The sequence below is a fragment of the Ambystoma mexicanum genome, chromosome 1p (assembly GCF_040938575.1).
Source record: "Ambystoma mexicanum isolate Mex_15411 chromosome 1p, UKY_AmexF1_1, whole genome shotgun sequence".
Taxonomy (NCBI): Eukaryota; Metazoa; Chordata; class Amphibia; order Caudata; family Ambystomatidae; genus Ambystoma; species Ambystoma mexicanum.
Window position 1 is genome coordinate 980,345,871 of NC_090921.1, and position 19,885 is coordinate 980,365,755.

The 19,885-nt window shown below is 50.2% G+C and overlaps 1 protein-coding gene across 1 annotated transcript in view; it reads left to right on the forward strand.

The window, feature by feature from the left end:
- Positions 1–19,885, forward strand: part of DRC7 (dynein regulatory complex subunit 7) — an 862,568-nt gene that overhangs the window by 793,479 nt on the left and 49,204 nt on the right. The window contains exon 16 of the mRNA XM_069654252.1: positions 7,108–7,302. Within this exon, the coding sequence (XP_069510353.1) occupies positions 7,108–7,302 (195 nt within the window). The remainder of the gene's footprint in view (positions 1–7,107; positions 7,303–19,885) is intronic.

Consider the following 19,885-nt stretch of genomic DNA (forward strand, 5'->3'; position numbering starts at 1 on the left):
TCAGACTCATCAGTGATGCCACCGACGACAGCACAGCCCCAAAAGTTACCGTCCAGATCAGAGGCTAAATCATCAATTTATTGTGAACACAGGGGCAACTGTTAATTTTAAGAATGAAGTCCTCTAACAAGCCATAAGAGACATCTACCCACTTTGCCCGTCCCAGGTTCGAATATTCCAGTGGGGTGCAGCCCATCCTCTCCAATCAAAAGGACAGTTCCAGTGTGACCGAACATACATGTCATCCAAAGCCCCTCGACAGGGCGATGTCTTCTCAGCTACCGCACAGCTCGAGCACTGGCACTGATCGACATACAGTACGACCAATCGGAAATAGTCCAGGTTCTCCCACCAGGAGCGCAGGCTCTGTGCGCAACATCACATCAGGAAATGAACATCAAGGAACTCAAAACTCAAAGCCCTATTCCCTAAATTGTTTGAAGGGATGGGCATGCTTAAAGACACAGTCATATCCCTCCACATTGATCTATAGGTCAACTCGGTACCTCAACACCTGCGCAGGGTAGGATTCCACCTGCAAGCCCAAGTCACGCAGGAGTTACTGCTTCTCCTTGACGACGACATTGAGGGAGTGAGTGGCCCCACCCCATGGGTGTCCCCTCTGGTCGTCATCCCAAAGGAAAATGACCGACTACGCTTCTGCGTCGACATGCACATACCAAATGCCATGGAGAGACACCCGGGCCCTAATATTGAAGACATGCTGGTGAGACAGACCCAAGCCACCCGTTTCTCTAAATTAGACCTTAACCAAGGGTACCATCAGCTGGTGATTGACCCTGCATCCAGACCCATTACCACATTTGCAACACACAAAGGGCTATTCCGCTACAAGCGGCTCAACTTTGAAATATCCTCTGCCACGGAAATATTCCAGGAGACTATTCGTAGGCTGATATGCCCGGTGCACACCGCCCTCAACTACAGTGATGACATCCTGATCTTTGGTACCACCCAGGACCAGCATGACAGGGCGCTAAGGGCTGTGTGTGACATCCTACATCAGGCAGGCCTCTCCCTGAACGGACCAAAGTGTGCCATCTCCTGCGATTCTTTGGCCACATCTTCTCGGACCAGGGCATCATGGCTGACCTTGAGCCAATCAGTGCCATTGTCGACATAGCATCCCCCACAGAGGTGGCCGACCTACGGTCATTCCTGGGCATGGCAGGCTACCATGCCCGTTATCTTCCAAACTATGCCACCCTCACAGACCCCCTCCGACAGCTCCTCAAAAAGGACTCACCATTTACATGGGACACAACCTGTCAGGAACCATTCCACACCATAAAAGCATAGATGGACAAAAATCGCTGGCTGGCCTACTTCAGCCCGGAAAGAGAGACTGAACTAACAGTCGATGCCATCCCATCCAACTTGCCGCCATATGAGCCCAGACTGACCATGGAGGACAAAACAGGTGGGAAATCATTGTATATGCCAGCAGAGCCCTGTCGCCTACCGAACAGGCATATTCCCAAGCTTAATGTCAAAGACTATCAGCGGTATGGGCTTGTGAGAAATTCCATCACTTCATCATTGGAAGAAAATGTACACTCATTACCGACCACCAAGCGCTACTTTCCCTGTTTGGCAACCCCAAAACAAAACTGCTGCCATGCATCGAAAGATGGGGCATCAGGCTCCAAGATTATGATTATCAAATCATTCACAAACCTGGAGGGGATGTCAATCCGGCAGATTACTTATCCAGACCCCCGGAAGGGAAAACTGAAGACCCCATGACACGCGAGGCGGAGAGCTACATCTTGTACCTCTCAGAAAACGCTCTTACCCTCGCCATCACCATGGAAGTATTTGCTGCCAAGAGCAGAGCGGACCACACCATATGAGCTGCGATACACCTCACCAACGCGAACAGATGGAAACACCTCCACAAGGACATGGCCATCTTAAGCACTTTTGGGGCCCTGGGCACGGACATCTTTGAGGCCCCCCTCCACCAAACCAAAGGAATTAAGTGATCAAGAATATCTGCCCCACCCCCCCTGCCGCAATCACAAACCATAGGTTGATATGCTGCCTCACAGCATTAAAAATAAGGATGTTTACTCCCTTTTAAGTCCCCTTACCTTCTTCATTCTTGCTCTAATCAGACTGATAAACAAGTACCATTTGAAGGCGAAAATTATCATTCTACGAAGAGGTTACTTCTGTTCTAGCATAGATACAGGAGACTTTTTATCAATCGAATCCAGAAAGGTATGCAGCCTTTAGTATTAATGCAGGACTGTATGTAAAAGGTACATGTAACCCAGAATAGACAGATAACTCCCAGAATGCAAACGTGCTCAAGCATGGATAGAGGAGATCAATTGGTAGGAAGGAGAAAGCTACACATACCACAGCATGGATAGTGGATGCAGATAAGAAGCTACCAGGAAGGTGTCAGTATGCAGACAGGCTGAGATTATAAGTGGAACCTGGTTTTCAAATAGTGTTGCCTTTAGAGATCACTATATGGTGTGCAATATATCAATGCTCACTATTATAGTGGAATCAACACTATAGCCAGTGACCCCATGAGTGAGGCTGTTTTGAAGATCATACCCTGAGAAGGAAATCTCTCCGAAGGGCTGACAATTTTGAAAGGTTTAGGGACTGGCAATTTGAAGAGGCTAGGCAGTACAAGATTAAATTAGATGCCCAGCATTACCCACACTGGTTAAGGGGTGAATCTGGGATTTGTGCCAACTCTGCAATTTCTGCATTTGAACACTTTCATTACCAGTTCTCACCATGAACTAAAATAATCTCATTTTATAAAATGGACTTGGAAAGTACACCCAGCACATTACCAAACATGACAATTTTTAAAAACAAAATATTATAGAAGGGTGTAACACAGAATGATTCTAGCTTCATTCTCTACATCATCAAGAGACATATATAAGTACCCGCATACCAATCAGTGTGATTTAACAGATTTAATCTGGGTTGTTCTTTTGTATTTTAAAGCTTTACATACTTCCAAAACAATGGCTTATCAAATTGTCATTTATAAATGTGCAGGCAGAAAAACCTTTGACTTTTACAAAAATGCATAGCATTTTTTTGTGTCAAACAAGCAGACTTTAAAATATGCTTGCCTGACTCCTTCACCATCTGGTCCCCTCCCTTCTGCCTACCACCCCTTCCACTCAAATGGCCTACATTAGAAGAAGGATCAAGTAATGGACTAAACGATGCCACCAGCATGCAAGGAGGTAAACTTCACAGAAGACAGTGCTATAATGTACAAGATATAAGATGATTGATCAGGATCACTGTATTGTCTGCTGGCAAAGCCAGGATACAAGCATGAATGCTTTGGTTCCAAATTCTGATACTTATTCATCTCTTGGACTAACAGTTTATGCTCATCGTTGGAGGTGATTGCCTAGGTTTTACAACAACCCATCTGAACAAACCAATTTCTAGACCTTTACCATAAGGATGACATGTTTGTTTTTATAGCAACCCCTATCTGGTGCAGGTATATTGCTGATAATAGCACCTGTTGTGATGCAAGACCAAGTACATATGCAGGCAGGTTTATAAACTTCAGACATAGGAAAGGCTCAGCCAACCTTACAGGAATGTGCTATTCTAATCTTGCATAGGAACACATATCACTGCAATAAGTGCTTAACACACTGAGCTAACTTCTGAACCATTGTGGCACTCAATTTACCAGTATGCATTTCAAATTTGGCTATTGCACATGATCAACATAATTCCCACAAGAAGGAAAGAATGCTACAGTTGTGCCGCAAGAAACACACAAACTATATATACCACAGTGGACGCAGAAAGAATTACATGATGAATTGATCGAGGCAGAATGCACTTGCCGAAATAGACAGGCAATAGGTTTAGGTCCTCAGCATGATGCAATACAATATCCTGATGTGTGCTATTTAAGTCTGGTGAACAAAGGAATCTTACATCTTTAGATCAGGCAGCCTCCTTTTGCCCTCCCATAAAATCGTCTCTGCACAAGGAAACATTTGTGGATGGGGAAGAAGACATGAAGGAATTAAAGGGAATGCCCAAGAAACGAAGGGAACTGGCATTCTGCTGCGTGGTAACTGGAAAGTAGTCCCCAAGTGGCTGAGGAAAGCAATTGTAAACTTAACACATGAGGGGCACCAAGGGATCACAAACGCAAAGAAAATACTGCACAGCCAGGTATGGTTCCCATACATGGACGTGATAGTTGAAGACACTGGGCCTCATTACGACCCAGGCGCTAAGTGGTTAACGGGCGCCGTAAAAGGCTGCGGCGCCGTTAACCACTTAGCGCCTTACTACGAGGTCCCTTTGCGGGACCCGACCTTAACGGCTGGTCTATACCAGCCGTTAAAGTAGGGGCCCGCAAAGGAACTCTCGAGATAAGTATGGTACCGCAATTTGCGGTACCGTACTTACCGTCTTCCCTATTCCCATTATGCCCTATGGGGCAAAAATGGGAATGGGGAAGGGCCAATGTTCAATGGGGAATTACCGCCCGCCAACCTTGGAATAGGGTGGTAATTCCCCATTGAACATTGGCGGTATCGTTACAATACCGGCAGCAGCCATGGTGCTAATAGCGCCATGGGTTACCGCCAGTATTGTAATGAGGGCCACACTGTCTACCCTGTCAGAAGGCAGCGACAAACTCACCCTGTGCCTCCTGCAAATAGTACCGCTACCAGAAGGGCCCTGGCAATAGATAGCTATGAACTTTTATGGACCCTTAAAAGAAGGTCACCTGCTCGTGAAAATAGACGAATACTCCCAATTTCCCGTAATAAAACAAGTGCAGTTCACAACATTCCATCACGTAGTAGGGGTGATCGATGAACTATTCTGCGAATGGGGGATACCGAACACTGTGAAAACAGACAATGGACCAGCATTCCAAGGCCAAGAGTTCTGGAAACTAGCTACACAACTGGGATTCCTTCACCAGAAAATCACGTCACTGTGGCCGCAGGCCAGCAGGATGGTGGAGCGATTCATGTCCACCATCAAATGGACCAGACAAAAAGCCAGCCTCAACTGAACATCACTACCTCAAGCAGTGTGCTAAATTCTGAGGAGTTACAGAAACACACCACACAAGGCCACAGGACGAATGCCGCTGGAACTCATGATAAAATACAAGCCCCGGACACGTCTCCTGCAAACAGAAGACTATACAGCGAAACAAGACGCAGAAATCTGAGCACGAGATGCAGAAAAGAAAGCGAAAGAATGGGCAGATCAATGAAGGGGAGAAAAGGAACCCCAACTCCCAATCAGCGAGACCGTCCTGGTAAGACAAAGAAAACAAAGAAAGACTGATTTAAGATACGACCCGGAACCATTCATTGTGACTGAAGCAAAAGGACCAATGGTCACAGCGACAGGAGACGGGCAGCAAATAACCCTGAAGGCTTCATTCTTCCGCCGGCTACACACAAAAGAACCTGAACCTGTGGAAGTGACAACTGGAGAGGACGAGCAGGAAAAAGGAGAAGAAAATGGCTGCAGAAAGATCAGGCGAGACCAGTGAATCACCTGGGTGGCCACATCGGGCAACAAAGAGACCGTTGCGGCTGATTGAACAAATGTACACCACAGAACTTCCATGAGAAGCAAGGGAGATGTGTTCTAACGAGGCAAATGGAGAGGCCCCTTTAAGGGGAAGGACCTGGGGCCTAGTAAGGGAAGGCGAGATGAAAGCGGAAGGGGAGGACACAGGAAGCGATAGTACAGTACATATGCAGACAAGGAATAAAGTAGATGTTCATAGCATTGTCTCTGTGTGATCTGTGTTGGGGGCCCGGCAGGTACACAACAGGTACCATATACATATTGATTGTATTTCCAAAATAAATGATTAATTCTGAATGCAAGCCACCGGGAACACAGCTCTGTGTTTAGCCCATCTCTTCCTTGTCTGACTCAGATCGGTGATGGTCTAGTCAAGGATCTCCACTGGACTTCTCTAGTGTGGTGGGGCTGCGAGAGATACTTACTTGAACTTTTCTAAACTTTTGGAACACTTAATCACAACCACTGGCATTGCTCAGGCCAATAGTAAGTCTACCTGAACAGTATATCTTGTGGAACTGCTGGGTGACTCTACGGCACTAGGCCTCATTCCATCTCAGGGCTGGACGTATTAAAAGTTAGGGATCTAATTCCAGATTTTCCTGTATTTTTCTAATTCGATTACTTGCCTGTGTTTTACTGGTTTTGAATCAGCTGTTTTCCTCCCTCTTCACTCACTTTACCACACACAGTTATTAAAATCTTGCTTATGTTTATGCTAACTGTTACTTAATTTTCTTTAAGATGAAGTGTAGGGGTTCTATTTAGAACCCTCATTTCTGGATGTATATATGTGTTTGATAGTAGTTGTGTGATAATACTTAACTGAAGGTTTCATTGCTTCATATGTATTTGAAAGGTCTAGTAAATCATTGTATATTATTGTACTTCGTCTATCTGTTACTTACCTTGATTGGGTTAGGCTAGGCTTCAGTGTCTTTCCTGTTTACCATAATGGGTTGGCCTCCCAAAAACCACCCCCAGGGTTGATTTTGCAAATCCATCTTAACACATGGCGAGGACAGCCCTGGCATCCTCCCAATGTTGACCCTGACCCCCTCTTTGTTTGTAGCCCGTACCTTCAGTATGAGCTCTTTAACCTCTGAGAACAATAATGGTGTGTGCCTTGTACCTTCCTTGTTACCGAATGTCACGAATGATATGTGGGATTTTAAATGGAATAGTTCCTTGATTATGTTGAGTATGCTGCCCAGAAACTATTATCACGTAATGTATGACTGCAGATGTCAAAAATAAAACCACCTTCTTTCTCCAAATAATCAATTAGAAAACCTCCTTGGTTGCCCTCGTCTTATCACATTTAGTTAGTCTGAAGCAGACAATGAGACAGTTTCTCAAATGGCGCAAATCCTCACTTTGAGGCCCCGCCATTGTTCTGCCCTTTGCTGTTAGATACTTTACTACGTCCCTGGTAAGAGAATGGGTATGTAGTATAGTATACCACTGAAGTAAATTGATTTCTCTTCCACGTCCATTCAACAGGAGGCTGCTCAGCAGGAGGAACGAATTCGACAGGCTGCCCTCGAACTGGATTACTTGGCACCCTTCCTGGCAAAGATCGGCGACCCTGAGAAGCTAACCAAGTGGCAAGCAGCGAAGGTGAAAGAGGATTCTTTGTCAGACCTTAAGCAAAGACTCATTGACAAGGCTAACCTCATGCAAGCTCGTTTTGAGAAGGTACACCAACATGTCTTTGTCCTTGCTTCTTCACTTTCTCAAAGGTTCTGCTCCTAAGTCGCTGCCCTCATCACCCCACATGTTATTGCTAACGTGTCAGGTGGTGCAGATGGAGGACTACTTTTTACATGTAATGCAGATATTCATGAACTAGAACCATTTCTAACTTGAAAAGATACCATGAACTTTAAATGTGTACATTTCTCTCTGCTCCCTTTGACCTATCTTTGTGTTACATTTTTCCTGTAAATATGATATATGATATGATAGGTTATTTATAATGTGCTTAATACCCAGAGGTTTCTAAGTGCGGACCGGGGGATCAAACCTGTGCTTCTCCGTGTCGTCTTACTTCCAAGGCAAGCACGTTGCCGCTGAGCTATCATTCCGAGACAATAGATCCACCTGTCTATAGATTTATCTGTTGTCAAGATGGGTGCCGAGTGATCAATTACCAGACACACATCAACAAAAGATAGTGGGCCTCATTACAAGTGAGGCGTCCGGAAACAAGGGTGCCGGTAAGCTTACTGGCACCGTTGCTTCCAGACCGCCACACTACGAGACTGCCTGCTGGGGCCGCTGCACCCCACAGGTCTGACCCTGCTGGACCCAGCGGCCCTGGCACACAGAGATATCATGGAAGCACCGGCATAGTCAGCAACACTGCTGGTGCTTCCGAGTGCCCATTCCCATGAAGTCTCCATGGGAATGGGGATTTACATTTTCCGGCGCCTGACTTCCCGGGCCGCCGGGACTTAAAATGTCCCAGTGGCACTGGGAAGCTAGGTGTGGCAAATGAGACCCAGTGATTTTTATTATGGAAAAGGAGCAAAGTGTGGTCAAAATAATAAAGGGGAGTGAAATAAGGCATGCACTCTTCTTAGGATCTCAGTAAATGCCCAATGGTTCTTACAATCTCACCTGGATTGTCCTGTCGGACTTTGGGTTGCCCCTGGCATGGCAAAAGGTCCCCGGGTTTAGGGTTCTGCTCTTCTAGCAATCTCTTGGGCTGCTTGGACAGGTCCAGGTCTTTGTGAGTGGTAGTCTGAAAAGAGAAGGGAGCAGCAATCTAGCCGGCCTGTTCTGCTTCTGTCCTCCCAGCCTTTCTTTGGCTCCCTCCTTTACCCCTCTGGATCCCTCCCAACCTTTCTCTTCTTTCTGTTCACCCCTCTGGGCCCCTCCCTTCCATCTTCGCCCCTTTGGGCCCTAACCCCCGACTCTAGTCACTTCTCATTCTGACCTCATCCTGCTATTCAGCCACCACACCCTCCACTTTCCACCTTCTACCTAAACTGCAATTTCATCCAGGGATATGGTGTCCTGCCACTCCGAGGGATAAGGTGCTCTTCTCACCCCCAAGAGATATGGTGCCTTAATGTCAGGATTCGCAGGGGTCTGGAAGTGATTCATAGGTTGGGGAAGTGCTATATTCATTCAAGGAATGGGTGGAGAAAGTTGACACATAAGAGTGTGGAAGTTTATCCTTAATCAGGTTTTTCAGCATTGAGATACTCTCCTAAATCAAGATGGAGAAATATGTTTTAGCCCAAATCAAAATGGAGACTTTCCTTAGGAATAATCTTGAATAGAACCTTAGAGGAGACGTTTGGAATGGGCAGAGCCTTCTAAACTGTCTCATCTGATATCTTTAGTGAACAGGACGTGTTTATAGACTTTCGTTATCGGAGGCCTATTTTGGGGAGGCAGGAGCAAGGACTAAGTATCAGTCTGCAATCAATTTATCGAAAAGGACATGAGGAAACCGGTGGGAGTACTGTGTTTTGGATGTTCTATTCAGAAATGTTTGATTGCTACTTGACCACTTGTAAATAGTTAACTTTAACTTTGGATATTTAAGTAGCAGCAGGAATCTTTCAAAAACGTTAAGCGCGCATTTGCAGTAAAAATGTGTTTTTAGGAGGCCACCAGGGGGCGCACAGGCAATGGCTGCCTGAGTGCACAGCTCCCGCCGAAGCCCGGGAATCCGAGGGGATTGAGCCCCCCCCCAAGCCCCCCCGCAAGTACAACTTGGGAGACCGACTCGGCGCCCCACCCCCCCGACGAGCGAAAGAGCGGAGCTCGAGCTCCCCGGGGAGCCGGAGTTCGCAACCCGCGGCGCCTGGGCAGGTGACGCAGCAGGACTGGAGCGGCCTCGAGACCGCGAGTGAGGCGGTCTCTCCCCGGGCGCACACGGCACCCCAGCCCGACTAGCCCTCACTCCCCCTATCAACAGCCCCCCCCCCCTCGGAGTGCGGGGAGCGACCCGGCCGGGGTCCGGGCCCCCGGGACTTAGGGGACGCAGCCGCGGGTCGGCCCTCTCCACCCCTCCCCCCGCAGCCCGAACCAGAGCACAGAGCGCCGGGGCTGCCCGCGCGCTGAGGAGGCAGCATCCGGGGGCTTGGAGCGGCGCCCCCGGGGAATCGGCGTCCGCCCCCCCTGGGAGTGAGGAGAAGGAGCGGGGTGGTCCCCCACCCGGGGACAGCATCGCAGGCGTTGACGGACCGCCGGAGTCCAGGGCAGCGGAGGAGGCGGCATCCGGGGGCCTGGAGCGGCGCCCCTGGGGACTCGGAGTCCTCCCCCCACGGGAGTGAGAGAAAGGAGTGGGGCGGTACCCCCCCCCCGGGAGTCATCATCGCGGGCGCTCGCGGCCCGCCGGAGCCCAGTGCAGCAGAGCAGGGGGAGCCCCGGTAGGCCTGGGACTCGCCCCCCCACAAGTGAGCGGCCCGAGCGGGGTGGAACCCCAGGAGCAGGAAGACCAAAGGTGTGGACTGTGGACCGGGGGCCCCGGACCCCCCCCAGAGACAGCACGGCCTGAAGCGGGGGTGACCAGGGTGCGAGGCCCCCGCCAGCAGCTGGTGGGGCGTGTGCCCGCCCAGGAGTGCCCCCCCCCAGGACTCACGGCACAAGCCACAACGTCCTTTCCCCCCTTGGACTGGAAAGTCGGACCCCCTTGAACCACCATTCCCCCCCCTCAAGGAGACCGGAGGAGGCCCCAGAAGACCACAAGGCGCTTGAAAAGGGTGTGAGGCCCCTGCCTGGGAACAGGTGGGGCGTGTGCCCGCCCCCCCGGACTGTGTCACCCCATTCGGGACATCTGTGGAGTGCACAACCCAAGTAAGGAAGGACTGGCCAGCAGGGGACCCCCGCCCCCCGCCAGGGCCGCGGGGATCCAGACGACAGGACACAGGAAAGAACCACATGAGCTGGAGGGAAGCCCTGCAGAGATACCGCTTCCAGGAGGTTGTAAGAGGTGACAAAGGCTTAACCCGCGAAGGGACCATGGCCCAATCTGGGGACGCCACCCCCTCCTCGGCGGCAATGGAAAGGGGCTTCGCCTCGATCCTACAGGAAATTAGGGACATGCGCTCCAACATTGCCCAGAAATTTGAAAAAATGGACCAGAGGGTGGATAAGATTGAGGACAGGCTGCTACAGGTCGAATCCAACCAATCCTCCACAGCAGTCCAAGACATACAATATAGCATGAGGCTGGAGGCCCTGGAGAAGAGGGACAAGGAAAGGGCCCGGCAGATGGATGATTTCGAAAACAGGGAGAGGAGGAACAACCTCAGAATCTTTGGGGTGCCCGAAATGGAGGGGGAAACGGAGAGGGATGTCACCCGAGCAGTACGAGACATCATCACTCTCTTGTTCGCGGAGGAAATGACAACCGAGCCAACTTTCGACAGGGTGCACAGGGCGGGGCGCAGGGCCGGGGCCCCCCGGTCGATTCTGGTCCGGTTCCACTACTACTCGGAGAAGACGAAGGTGTTGGAGGAGGCCAGAAAGGCTAGGGAAATCACCTACAACAACGCCCAAGTCTCCATATACCAAGATCTCTCCGCCTACACGCTGGCCAGGCGTAGGATGTGCCGCCCTCTCACACAGGTGCTTAAGGAAAAGGGAGTGCGCTACAGATGGGGCTACCCCTTTTCCCTGACTTTCGAATGCATGGGCCAAAGATCGATCCTGATCACGGAAGAGGACATAAGGGGAGCCATACAAGAATATACAGTGGACACGAACCCCCGGAGGGGCCCATCGGGGCCGGAGCACGGGAGACCCGGTGAGAGGAGAAAGCGCACCGGTGAGAGGAAATTCAGGAAAATGAACACGCCCTCACCATCAAAGGACGGAGAACGTAACGACTCCGAGGACTGAGCACGGGGGCACCCTGGTGTGCCCTGGTCGGAGGGACGCAGACTCAGAGGATTCACTACTATCAACGTCCCTACGACCTGCAAGTAGGTGGGGTTCGCAGAGGGGTCACAGACGCTTGGGATCTTAGGGGGCTCAAGGAGATGAGCTTCTAATGCAGATTGCCTGGCCGAGGTGGGCAGGCTGGTGGTTCGGCCAAAAGCCAGCGATGGCAGAACTACTTGGCTGGACGCCGGGGTGTGGGGTGCCACGGGAGTTGGGGAAGTTCAGTTACGGTTCGGGGAAGGGGGGCAGTTGGGGTTTTGTCTTAGGCCCACCCGGGGGGAGGGGGCGGGGGGAAAAGGGGAACACAGAGTTGATACAACAGAGCATACGGGGAGGAGCGCAGGGAAGGAGTTGACCAGGAGAGAGGAACATAGTGACCATGGCTGACGGGCTGCCCGCCCTGGGGGTGGGCTCACTTAATGTCCGTGGCTTAAATACCCCCACCAAGAGGTCCCTGCTCTGTAGGGAATTTAGAAGGGCACACCTGGATTTTCTCTTCGTTCAAGAGACTCACTGGCCACGGGGGAAGGAGCCCAAAATGCGGGGAGGGGGAATTGGCGAGGTTCACAGTGCATCCCACAAGTGCAAAAAGAGAGGGGTCGCCATCCTAGTAGCAAAACAGGTGGGCTTCGAGAATGAAGCCACGCTGAAAGACCCTGGGGACCGTTACCTGCTGGTTCAGGGGTCCCTGCAGAGGGCCCCACTGACCCTAGCTGCCATCTATGCCCCAAACGAAGGCCAAGCCCAATTCTGGGAGGAGGTGGGGGACAAACTCAAGTACTTCATCCATGGCACGGTGGTGGTGGGGAGGGGACTTCAACATGGTTCTGGACCCCATCCTGGACAGGAAACGTGCAGGCCCGCAGTCCTCCAGGGCTGCGGACGAGATCATGGCGCGCACCTTCCAAAAAGTCAACCTAGAACTGGGCCTGTTGGATACGATCCCCGTCCCCAGAACAGACTCCCCCTCTTTTACATATTACTCAGCCATCCACACGTGATTCTCCAGGATAGACTACATCCTGGTGGACGAGACCCTACACCCATTTGCCTCGGGCCACAGGGTAGACCCCGTCCCCTGGTCTGACCACGACTTGGTCCGAGTCACTATAGCAAGGGGAGGTCTATACGAACGCAGAGGGAGATGGAAGTGCAACGACTCCCCGTTAAAGGACGAAGTCCTAGCCCAGGAGGTCCTCGAGGCCATCACGGAATTCTTTGAACTTAATGACAACGGGGAGGTGGGTTCACATACCCTCTGGGACGCCTTTAAGGCGACCTTACAGGGAACCTTGATCAAAATGGGAGCCCAGAAAAAAAGGCAAAGGGAGGGCCAGGAAAGGTACCTCAGGGAGAAAATCGCCCTACTCCAACCTGGGGGTCCCCCCACGGTTCCCCTAGACCGTGATCAGGTGACCGCACTAGACGACTACAGACTCCAATTGAAGGATCTCCTTCTCCACAAGACGGAGAGGAGTCTCCAACTGGTCAAACAAAAGTACTATGAAAAAGGGGACAGGGCGGATAGGATTCTGGCTTGGAAACTGAGGGAGGTGCAGAGAAGCCGATTAGTGAAAGAGGTTAAGAACGAGGTGGGAAAGGTAGGCTACGATACGCCCCACATTGGCGAAGCCTTCCGCCAATATTATGAGAAACTATATTCGTCCGAGTATAATGGGGAGGAGGCGGAGATGGTGGGTTCCTGAATTCAATCCAGATCCCGGCCCTGACCAGGGAGATGGCGGAGGGGTTGGAGGGCCCTGTGACCGAGGACGAGGTAGAGCGCGCGATTGGAGGGATGAAGGTGGGCACTTCCCCGGGCGAGGACGGTTACTCGGTTTACTTTTACAAAAGGTTCCGCTCGACCCTTTCCCCCCACTTGGTAAAAGTGTTCAACGCGGTGCTGGAGGGGGGTGTCCCTTCCGGACTCCATGATGGAGGCAATTATTGTGGTGCTCCCCAAGGACGGCAGGGACCCTAGGGAATGCTCCTCCTACCGACCCATCTCCCTGTTGAATGTTGATGTGAAGATTCTGGCCAAGGTGCTTGGGGGACGGTTGGAGGGGGTCTTGCCGAAGCTGGTCCACGGCGACCGGGTGGGATTTATTAGGGGAGACAGGGCTCAGACAACATCCGGAAGACTATAAAATTGTTGCACTATGCCCAGAGGTCAGATTTGGACGCGAGCGTCCTGTCCCTAGATTCGGAAAAGGCGTTCGACAGGGTGGAGAGGAGATTCATGGAACTTACCCTCCAGAAAATGGGCTTTGGTCCACACATCAGGGATTGGGTGGCGGCTTTATACAGGGCCCCTAGGGCCAGGGTCCAAGTCAATGGCGGGTTGTCAGGGCCCTTCCCTCTGTCGCGGGGGACAAGACAGGGATGCCCACTCTCCCCTCTAATCTTTGTCCTCTCCATGGAACCCCTAGCCATAGCAGTCAGAGCTCACTCAGAGATTAAGGGGATTAAGAGGGGGGAGGTGGAATTTAAGCTCTCCCTGTTCGCAGATGATATCCTGGCTTATTTAGTAGACCCGAGATCCTCGCTCCCCCCGCTCCTCTCCCTGATGGCTACCTTCGGGCATTTCTCTGGTCTCAGGATCAATGCGTCCAAATCAGTCCTGCTCCCCATGAGAACCCGGGACCCGGGCTTGGACGCTCTTGCCAGCCTGGAAAGAATAACGGTGGTGAAGGCCTCCATTCGATACCTGGGAGTCCTCCTCACCCGGGACCTAACCAATCTAGCCCCTGCTAACTACGACCCCGTTGTGTCAGGAATCACTGCAGATTTAAGGAGGTGGAGGTCAATGATCCTGTCTTGGTACGGCCGCATGACGGCTGTGAAAATGAACATTCTCCCGCGACTACTATATCTTTTCACCGCCCTCCCATCTGTAGTCCCTGACCGGACCTTCAGAGTCCTTCAGAATGCGGTGCGGGAGTTCATATGGCAGGGCAAGACCCCGAGAACTGCCAATAGGGTCTTGACCTTTCCGAGGGAGGAGGGAGGGTTTGGGTTGCCAGACTTTCAACTCTATTTCCGGGCCGCCCAGCTGCGCGTCCTCCTAGAACACATGAAAGAGGGGATGGGCACTTATTGGTCATATCTGGAGGACATGGACGCTCACCCACTAAAGATTCGAGACCTCCTGTGAGCCCCTAGCAAGTTTATTCCGAACAGACTCAAATCCCACCCAACCCTGGGAGTCCTCTGGACGATCTGGAGGGAAAGCCCCCAGACAGCACACCTAACATCGTGGCCGTCACCGATGTCCTCCCTCTGGGGTCACCCCCTCAAACTGGGAAGAAGGGGGTTCCGCAACGCCCACTGGTGGTCCGACCTGGGAATGGAGTGGGCGGGGCAGATGTTTAGGGAAGGACAATTCCGGCCATATGAGGAACTGAGGGACGCCCTCGGTCAGGGGTCCCTCTCCATATTTGAATACATCCGCCTGAAGGGAATCCTATGTGACCAGGCCTGGGGCCAGAACTTGAAAAGACAGCTGACCCCCTTCGAGAAACTCCTGGACTCGGCAACCTCCAGGAAGGGTGCGGTATCAGGGATGTACAAGCTACTGAACATGGTTAACCTAGGGGAGAGAAGGGGGTTCCGCACGTTCTGGAATGACTTAGCGGGGGATGAGATCTCGGAGGACGCCTGGTCGAGAATATTTAAAATAGCCTTCCATGGGAACTTATTCACGGCGGACATGGAACACAACTTCAAGATCCTACAGGGGTGGCACAGAGAACCAGTGAAGTTGGCTAAAATGTACACGGGAGTGTCCCCCGCATGCCCAAGGGGATGTGACCAGGTCGGTACGAGAGGGCACATGTGGTGGCACTGCCCGAAAGCTCAGGCATACTGGGAGAAGGTGAGGGGCTGGATCGCCGAAGTTTCTGAAGAGCTTCTCCCCCAGAACCCCCTGACAATGCTGCTGGGCCTCCCCCCGGAGGACACGGACATACCCCGATACCCTAGAATGTGGAAGACAATATTAAGGGCGGGAAGGGTTGCACTGGCCCAGAAATGGAAGAGCCCTGAGACCCCTTCGAAGGAGGACTGGCTAAAAAAGGTAAAAAACATGTTCCTGACGGATAAACTGACGGCAATGATGAACAATGACTTGGGCTCTTTCCAAGCAAACTGGTACGGGGCACAGCAGACATAGGGCTGGGATGTGCATTGATCCTCAGGGGGGACAAGGAGTGGACAGGGCCCACGGCCCGGGGGACGATGGTAGTTCATCAGCCATTCAAGTAGTCAACGCTCTCGCTCTTCCTGGAGCTCCAGACTTTCAGAGCTTACATAGCGGGGGGGTGGGTGCATTAGGGATGGGTGAGGGGGGGGGATTTTTGGGCCTGTTACTTGCACAATTTGTGAAAATGTTTTGCGCTTTTGTTATATTATGAAAATGCCAATAAAACAAAGTTAAAAAAAAAAAAATGTGTTTTTAGATCTGCCCACCTTGTGATCTGTGGTGAGTCAGAAGAAGTACACAGACTCTCAGATGACATGATGTAGGTTATTTTATTAACCTACATCAAGATAAAATGCCTAACTTTCCCTATGACTATGGGTGATCCCTACCAGCTTTACTAACTACGGTGCTCGTTTGTCAGTCGTAATCGTTAAGTCTGCTGTCCAAAACTACGCTTACTGACCCTACCACTAAGAGAAAACTAACTTATATCGGGAGAATTACTCCTTTCTCCTGAGGTTACTGCTAGTACCAGTCTTTAATACACAATCCACAGATAGTCTCTCGTGAGTTCTCATATTAATCCCCCTAACTCCTGTAGTGGAGAGTTGAACTTTCTTTCTGCCCGTTGAATCCCTTTTGAGGGAATTTGATTCGTCTGCAAGTTATCACCTCAGATTATCACAGTTCCACTTCTTTTGGTCACTTGCTTTTGGGATTGGTTTCCTTCTTTTTACTTAGGATCATCCCTTTCTTTATCTGTAATAAATTGCTCTTGTACAGGATAGCCCTTTCATTTTCCCCTTTCCCAGGGTATTGTCTCACTCTGATTTTCTCTCTTTCTACAGATTCTTATCCAGGTTTTCTCCTGATTCGTAACCTTGGTATCTATCTGGTTTCAACAATAACTTTGTTTAATGATTTTCACTAAGACGAGTTAAGTGTGCGAAATAATGATTGTCTCTGGATTCACAATCTCCAAACATACTTCTTTGCCGAGTTAACTCTATGGTATAATGATTATCTCTTGGCTCACAACTTTCATAGCAATTTGGCTTCAAAGTTATGTATCTTTCACATTCCCTACTGTGATGAGTTAACTGGGCAAGATAATGGTTGCTCTGAAACTTCCCGTACCTCCCTGTCTCCTGATTACCTTCGGTCTCGTAGGCAGATGCTTTCGGGCGGTTTATCTCTCGTTTTTCTCTTGGGGTTTCAGTCTCTCTCTAGGCGTCACATACAATGTCTGTTCTCGGGCGTTCGCCTCTGGTTTCTCTCTTCTGGGGATGTCTTGGGATCCCTGTGTTCGACCCCATGCCTGGATGCCGTGAGACCTCCTGGGACCGAGATGTCGGCGAAGTTCACCACAGATTGGCTCCCCTTGTCTTGCCACCATCTCTTCTTTTGCTCCTGCCCTGCTGCCTCTTCAGTGTTCAGGACCGCTGTAAGCTTGGTTCCTGGGTTGCCCTTGCAAGCGAGTTTGAAAATCATGGGCTTCCTCGCTCTCCACCTCAGCTGTCACGTAGCTGAATACTTGCTCAGCCTGTGTCTGCACCTCTCTCTCTCTGCATCAGCTGCTGCTTTTCCTTCATTCTTGGGATGTACGTCTTTTAATTTGCTCATCCCAGTATGATGCACATCGTGAATTAAAGAGACATGATCCGTTTCCATAGTATTATGATATCCTTAGTAGTTTCTTCATCCCAGTTGTAACAGTTCATGTCTTCCTGTGCTGTTGTACATCCCAAGTAGGCCGTGGTATATTTCGCCTAAGGGAGTTCCTCCGTGTTCCTTAGCGGAATATGATGGTATTGAACATCTGATTCTGTACATCAGTTGGAAACTCTTTCCTAGGGAGAGGAACTACCCCACAATCCAACTTGAAGCATTAGCTATTAAATGGGCAGTGACTTATTTGCGATGGTTCATAGTGATAATTTCGACAACAAAAATGTCGAAAGTCAAAATTTCGAAAAAAAAATGTCGAAAAAAAAAGTCGACTTTTTTTATTCAATGCATTTTTTTTTTAAATGGCGGGGTTCCCCCCAACCCCCTTTTTTAAATTTTTTTTAAAATTTTTCCCTTTTTTTAACTCCCGAACCCCTAAAATAAATATATAATTAAAAAAACGAAAGTCGACATTTTTTTTTCCGACATTTTTTTGTTGACATTTTTGTCTGTCGACATTTTTTTTTCGAAATTATGACTGCCCACCATTTGCGATATTACCTCACGGGAAGAAATTATTGATTGGACACTGATCATTCCCCCCTAACCTAGATCAGTCTCGGAATGGCTACTAATGCCCAAGTACTGCGCTGGTTTCTAGATTTACAACCGTATTGTTTTACTATTTGTAAACCAGCATTTCATGTGGTTTTATATATATATATATATGTGCCATAGTTTCATGTTTTCTGCGTTATATGGGCCTTTCTCGCTTCCCGTAGCGATGGGCACAGAAGAAGTTTTCAGGGGACTTGGCATGCTCCACCAACAGGGAGAGCGTGTTTGAGGCTGAGGAGTTTTGGGAATTATTTCTGTCAGGAGGTCCATGCAAGGTAGCGGCTGGTGGGGAGTCCGGAATTGTATAAATTGTATCCCGGTGTGGCGTGAAGGTAGAAGCTCTCGGGGGATCCGGAGAGAGCAGAACGGCTCTCGGTTGCTGGGGGGACGCCCTTCCAGCTGTACTTGTTCCCAGCTGGCCTGACTTACTCTCCCCATTCCTGGGTTGAGAGCTTGGGCCCGGATGGAGGTGAGGGAGTTAGGTCGGAAGGAGTGCGCCTCGACTGCTGGTGCTAGTATGCTAGAGCAGAGCCCGGGTGCTGTCACGAGTGACTGTGTGTTTTTTGTCTCTGAAGTAGGAGGTGGAAAGTGAGGGAGAGGACTGTTTAGAAGTAAACGCACTCGCCAGCAACGCATAGGCGGGCTGTGGCTAGCGTACATTTTTTCTGTCAAAGTGAAGGGGAATGATCGAACATTATTGAACTGTTTAGAAGTATACTCACTCGCTGGCAATGCAGAGGGGGGCTGTGGCTAGTGTACATTGTTTTGAATGAATTGTGTCCTCCCACGTATTCCTTATCTTTGATATTCTAAATATCCAGCTTGCTGCTTCTGAAAAAAATGTCCCAGTAGAGGTCGCTGCACGTCGATGCCTGTTGAGTCAATGTACCTCGGAGGCCTCCATCTCGACGTCACGGGTATAAGTAGTCACGCTCAGCGTCCATTGCTCAGTTCCATTTTTCTGCGCTTCATGAGCTTTGGGAACGTAACGCTCGGCTCTGTGAAGAAATCGAAATTCTTCAAGTTTTTCCTGTGAAAAATCTTCCAATCTTGGATCGAGATGGTCCCTTCATCGGCTCCATCTACACGCCGATCTGGCTTAAAAAACTGCTGAGATTGAGATTGTGGTGCAAAGATGTCCATGACAGATCCACCCAGGGTCTGTCTGTGGTGCCTTGGGGCAGAGCATCCATGTTCAGAGTGGGACGAGTGTTTGTCGATGACGGCGAAAGCCTTGAGGGAGTGCAGAGGGAAGTAGGAGAGAGGTGAGCCCCAAAAGTCCATTACCCCCACCAAACGCACTTCTGATGAGTCGAAACCCCAGTCTCCTCGACGCAAAAAACACTCCCGTTCACAATCTCAAAGCGGATCACATCATTCATCTGCTTCGAGGTATAGTAAGAAAAGGCATCATAGATCGCCTTCCACCTCATCCTCCAGTTCACCAGACAGAGTCATATGTCCCACCAAGCACAGTTCCCCGGCACAGTGGGAGGAATTTTGCAGAAGCATGCTAAAGGTGTTCGAGAACGCGGCCTTGCCCCCCTCCTTCTCCCTCCTCATAAATTGAGGATAAAGTTTTAAAGTTATCATAACAAGATTGTGGTATGTAGCTTCTTTCTGTCATGAATTGCAGCGTGCGCCCCTTTTGGGCCTCATGGTCTCTGTCATAACGGACTTATACACATTAATACCTCCAATATGCCCGTCCAACGCATTCCCTTCTCGCTCCATGCGTTGGACGTAACCTTCTCTATTTCTAGACCACGCCTTCCGCGGCTCTGCGCGTCTCAATGCTATAGCGAAGTAGCGACCAGACGTGTGCTCCGTAGCTCGCGGTTCTTCTCCTTTCCACTCCGCTTTCCCTTCCTCGAACGCCCCCTTCTTCTT